The sequence below is a fragment of the Psammomys obesus genome, unplaced genomic scaffold, assembly GCF_907164565.1.
Source record: "Psammomys obesus unplaced genomic scaffold, mPsaObe1.curated_primary_1811, whole genome shotgun sequence".
Lineage (NCBI taxonomy): Eukaryota > Metazoa > Chordata > Mammalia > Rodentia > Muridae > Psammomys > Psammomys obesus.
In genome coordinates, this window is record NW_026586662.1 from 4,663,548 (window position 1) to 4,669,547 (window position 6,000).

A 6,000-nucleotide genomic window follows, 5' to 3' on the forward strand; every position below is an offset into this window, starting at 1 on the left:
AGGAGCTGGGCAGGGTAGGGGCAGACCATAGTGAGAGTTTTGGTTTCTTTAAAAACCTAGTTATGGCCAGGCAGTGGTGGTGCACGCCTTTAATCCCAGCACTCAGGAAGCAAAGTCAGATGGATTTCTGTGAGTCCTAGGCCAACCTGGTCTACAAAGACAGCCAGGGTAGTTACACAGAGAAATCCTGCGTAAAAAAACAAAACCAAACAAACCTAGTTATGTTATATGAATATCTTTTTTTTTTTTTTAAATCCCATGTGTGGGATAAGGGGCTGCTTCAAATTGTTCACAGCAGCAGACTATTATTTGCCTACTGCACACTCTGACAGGGGCATGATTCTGCTAGCTGAAGACAGTTTAATTCTGGAGACTCTAGAGAGGGTGTAAAAGAACAGGGGCCCAGAGAGGAGGTGGGGCTGTTCCTCCTGCTGGTTCCTGCTCCTGCTAGTTTGTCAAGTGGTCAAGAGAAAAGAGACAAGAAGAAGAAACTGGAGATATGGCTGACAAGATGAAGACTGGATTTGCCCCAAGGAACTCAGTGTCCGTAATCAGCAGGCAGTAGTCTAAAAAGATATCAAGGAGCCCTCTCCCCACTAACCTTCTGTCTCTCCTACCTGATGTTGGAAGGGGTTGGGGTGGAGAAGGCTGGTAGATATATGAAACCAAATAAAATAGATTAAAAAAAAAAAAAAGCCAACAGCAGACGAAGGCAAATTCTGTTAAGTACATCAGTGAAAATAATCTCTTAAAATTAAAGTCACATTAACATATCTCCTGGACAAAGTTATCGGCCTCCCGTCAGGTATACACACATAATAAATAAATCAGTATTTTAAGTGATCTTTCTATGGCCCTGTTTTCTTAGAGATGAATAAAATGTCCTCAATGTAACAGTAACATACCCATGGTAGAATGCTGCATTACAGAGTTTTTATTTCCTAGCAAAAGCAGGCTTCACCTGGAGCTGGGCAGGATGAACAGGCACTCAGCCTTCCATGTCAGTCACTCCTGCTGAAGCTCCAGAGCTCGAGGGAACCAGAAGAGGAGGATTTTCACAAAACAGTATGCTTAAATGCCCTGCCTACAGGACTTAACTAGGTCTAATTCCAGTCACATTACTTCCTTGTGGCTTAATAAACTTTAGCTAAAACCAATCTGATTTGGGAACGATACTGTTTGTTCTTCCATACACTTGCTGGTCACAGAGGGGAACAGAATAAAATGGTGCCAACAGCCAACCTAACACTGCTAGAAGGAAAACACAGCATTCCCACAAAACCTTAACATGGCTTAATGTTGTAAGCTATACCATATTAGCTACCAACCAAGAGTTTACCTACACAACTCCATTATGGCTAAGAAATCAATATTCTTGCAGATAAGCATAAACTTTATATAAATTAGATACCAATATTACAAAAAAAAAAAAAAAAAAAACCTGTACATGAAGTAGAAGATAATGTTACAAAGTGGGGAGAGACTGGTACTTCCTGAAAAGAGTAAGTTTTCAAACAGCAGACTGAAATGAGTAATTAGTGTTTACGGGCTGTGTCTATGTGGTAACTGAACGTAACCTCCCAATCAAACCACATCAGACCACGGGGTTCTGAGAATCAAAGTGGAAAAGTTCCACTTTGAAGTTAACCAGTAACTGTTCAAATGAAATAAGCTGTTATGAGTGCTCACCCACATTTCCTCAGCTGACACACCAAAGCATTTTAAACGTGCAGCACAACCGTGAGTGCCTCAGAATCCTTCATGGTGTAGGAGAGAAACTAGGGTAGAGCTGGGGCACTGCTGGCAATAAAATCATTTCCTCGAATCAGTTCTATGGACAAACCAGTAAATCTAAAACTTAAGTCACACAGTAGGGACAGGCAATAAATGTGTGTGTTAATGGAACTGATGAAAACAGGATACAGGACGCAGAGTCGGTCCAGATACACGCTGGATAAGACAGGTAAATTACCTCTGACTTTCCCAGCACAACTGCAGAGCAGCACTAAAACACATGCTTTCCACATTCAATAAACTGCTTTTGAAATAATTACTGAAGCAGGTAAGTCAATGGTAAGACCAAGAGCTCTACAGTGAGACATATACATTTAAATAAATCTATCTGGGAAGTATTACGTTTCATGAAGCTCAGCTTCATGAAAAATCTGTAAAAGTCACCTATGACTAAGCAATGAGAACCACAACTATGCCTGCACATACAGGTAGCTAGCATCTCCCCAACCGCTGGGTCTAGTAAAAATGGGGGTCCTTGTAGTAAAAAATTGGGTTAAGTTATAGCGATTTTTCAAGAAGTGTTTCATTTCACGCTCTACCCCACCCACTTAAATTCTAGGACAATCTGCTTACTGGCAGATAACCAGCCAGACTGAATTTTGAAACAATTATTCTTGTACTTTCTTCTATATCTATCTGATTAAGTATCTCACAAAGCAGACTTTCAGAGATGCAGTTTAACTCTCACCTGAGTTAATCAATTCTTAATAATCACATAAAATATGCGCGTTACATCTGTTTTATTCAGTGGAGTGTCCTGTCCAGTAAACGTGTACACTATTCCTTCCTGTATGACATCTCTAACTCCTCAGCTTCTTTCAAAGAAGAATATTCCTTAAACAATGTAACACTCTACAAACAGAATAGCTAAAAAAGAAAGAAAGAAAGAACACAATTTATAGATTCTTAAAACAAAATTGACCACAGCACTGAGGGAACCCGGGAAGGACAAACGCACACAGGCTAGCTTAGAAATGTAAAAGTATTTGAAACACCCTAGGCTAAAAAATCGACAAGGAAAACAAACGGACTCCGACCTAACCGGACAAGCATGGTTTACTGTTCTCTCTGCTCAAATGGAGCAGCTAAAAAACCTGCTGTGGACGAGAGGGTGAAGAGCAAATTTGTTTCCTTCAGAAGCCAGGTCAGCAAATCAAAGTAGTCTAAACTCTCGTAATACACAGAAGCCGACGGTGTCTCCAGTCGGGAACCTCCGAAGTCAGCACAGGGAGCCCCGGAGCCTACAGCTACGGCAGGGGACTTGCTCCCTTGGTCGCCCTCCCTAGCGGCCAGCGCGCGGGGGAGGGGGGGCCACAAGCCCTGCGCGTCCACCGGGTCCGAGCCTAGCGGTCACCTGCCCGCGCGTCTCCCACGGGCGCACGCGCCGCGCGTCTGCCGCGATCCCGCCCGCCCCGCTCACCGCCACGAAGCCCGAGGACGAGGCGACGAACACGCGGACCACCATCCTCCCGCTGCGTCAAGGACCGCCGCTGACACGGACTCAGAGGCTGAACGGGGCCGAGGCTGCTGCCGACTCACGCGCGACCGTCGGAGACGACCGCCGCGAAGCGTCCCGCTCCCGCCGCTCCGCGGATGAAAGCCCAGCGCCTCCGCCGCGGGCTGAGCGGGAGGTGGGGTGGGGCCCGGCGGCCGCGGGGGCTGACGGGAGTTGTAGTTTCTCTGGCTCCCGGCGTGACCTGGCACTAAGCTCGCGCCAACCAGCTCCTGCTTCTCGTGAATTAATGAATTGATCGTACACCCAGGTGACCCCCCATAAGCGGGAGAGGCTCTGTGGTGGGAATCCAGCTTACAAGGGAAAAGCAAACTAGACAAAGGGCTGGGTGCAGAGTCCAAGCTTGAGGTTTGTGAGCGGTGGAGACGGGTGGGGACATCCTCCCACTAGAGACAGCCACCAAGCTGCTGAGACCCACAGTTTCAGAGCCTCCTTACGCAGACACGCCCCCAGAGACTTGGGCAGCTCATGGGCTTCGACAGGTGGGGACAGTAGGTTGAGCTTCTGTTTTATTCTGCAGCTCAGAAACTGTGGAAAGATTTTTTTTTTCCCTGCTCCCTAGAAGTGGTTTTATTGTGTAACCCAGACTGGCCTGGAACTCACTTTCCTCCTTCTCCAGCCTCCCCAGTACTGGGATTACAAACATGCTTTACCAAGCCCAGTTTGTAAAAAGAATCTCTCAGGTAAATAAAACAGGCTCTCGCCTTTATTCCAAAGGCACTGAAAATTGGAAACCCGGATGAGAACAAAACCCATTTTTTTTTCTCTGCAAAACTGTAATTGTAGCAGAAAAAAGTAAGTATCCAGAGACATGAAAATCCTTATCAACACTGGGAATCAGAATCCACCACCCCCTATCCTTCACAATGGCGTTGCCTCTGTGCACTTAAGGATATTTACAGTTGAGCCAAGTCTGTGCCTTTTCGAAACCTCTGTGCATTCCAGCATGGTATCCCAGGAGGATACCATTAAAAAGAAAGCTTTCTTGTGGTGGCTAATAGGTTACGTGTAGTTCTTTAGCAGGTTATTTTTGCTTGGCTAATGCTCAAGCCTCTCATAGTTTTGTGGAAGTGAACCAGTTTTTCTCACAGAACTGTATTTACTTTCTTCCTTTTAGCAGGGGACGTCAGCAGCGTCTGGGAAGGCTGCTAATTAATTCTAAGAGAAGGAAATGAGTAATGAATTCTCCCTCGTTTGCAAGTTTCTAGCACAAATAGTCGTTTGACAGAGAACTATTGTTTTTTAAGTTTATTAATATTTCAAGTTTCCAACCTTTCCTATTGCTTATGTTTTAAAGTTTTATTTAATTGTATTTTGTTTGTGTACATCCACGTAGAATAACACGCTTGTTGAGGTCATGGACAACTTGTGGGAATTTCTCTTTCTACCATGTGAGCCAAGATTAACAGTAAGTGCCTTTACCCACTGAGCCATCTCACTGGCCCTTCTGTTGCTTATCTGAATCCACTTTTGTCATAGAACTCTTTAAATTTAGTAGAGTAAAAGAGTGATGGGACTTTATTTCTTTTTAATGTTAAAACCTTAAATATAAGTTCTGCTGTTCTTGAACTTTGCTGTTACAAATATGGAAAGGAATGCAAATAAAACATGAAATAATTTTGATAGAAGTAGATACATTTTTTTCCTACATAAATATGGTCTTTACAAAAGGCACCACGTTTCTGCAGGGTAGAATTAATGTAGCAATGAAGACAAAAACTTAGCAAATGGACCCAGAACCACTCAGAGCAAAAATGGATTTAAAAAAAAAACAAAACAAAACTAAGTCATTTCCTCAGTCAGCAAATTGAAATCGTGCCTGGGGAAGTCAGGCAGCATGAAGTTGTAACACAGAACTCAGTTTTCAGGAGCTGTGTTAGTCATCTTCCCTGTTGCTGTAACAAATCACCTAGGATCACTTACAAGGGGAAAGGTCAGCCAGGTGTGGTAGGTCAGGCCTGCTACCCCACCACTTGGAGACCAAGCAGGAGGAGGTGAGGCCACTCACTTCATGGCATGAGAAAGCAAAGGAAAAGAAAGAACACAGCATCTCAGTGTGCGTAGAAGGGCATGCCCATGGTGGCTTAGCTTCCCGCCATTAGGCCGTACCTCCTGAAAGTCCCACTGTATCCTGGAGAGCCTCACAGACTGGAAACCAGGCCTTCAATGCCTGAACTGTTGGAAACGTTCACAATCCTAGCTGCAACCGAAGCCATCTCTGTTGTCTCCTTCATAAAAGCCAGAGATGTCAAAGGAGCAAGCCAGTAAGAGGGGGACAGTAAAGCAGGCCGGGAGTGGTGGATGCTTCAGGAAAGTCCAGACATGGCTGTCAGGGGTCCTCAACCTACAACATGACAGGCTGGCCATCTGCCTATTTTTACAAATAAAGTTTTATTGGTGCACATTCCTTATCACTTAAGGCAAAATACGAAAAACTCCCACACTCCTCCTGGTCTGATTTTAGTACTTGCCCTTTACAGAGAAGGCTTGCCAATCCATTTCTGGTTTAACCTGTTCTGCTGTCACTGACTAGAGAGTACTGACACACCCCTGTCTATATCATAAATTCTCTGGCTTGCTTAAGCCACTACACCTGGCTTTTGTTTTGAACAAAGAACCCAAACAATTTTACACTTAATCTGTAACAGTCCAAGGACTATTTGAAGATTATTGTGATAATAATAATAACCGGC

General features: G+C 44.5%; 1 protein-coding gene across 1 annotated transcript in view; it reads right to left on the reverse strand.

Moving 5' to 3' along the window:
- Positions 1 to 3,411, reverse strand: part of Sh3bgrl2 (SH3 domain binding glutamate rich protein like 2) — a 54,936-nt gene extending 51,525 nt beyond the window's left edge. The window contains exon 1 of the mRNA XM_055602546.1: positions 3,215 to 3,411. Coding sequence (XP_055458521.1) covers positions 3,215 to 3,259 — 45 coding nt within the window. The 5' untranslated portion in view covers positions 3,260 to 3,411. The remainder of the gene's footprint in view (positions 1 to 3,214) is intronic.
- Between the last annotated feature and the right edge of the window lie 2,589 nt (positions 3,412 to 6,000).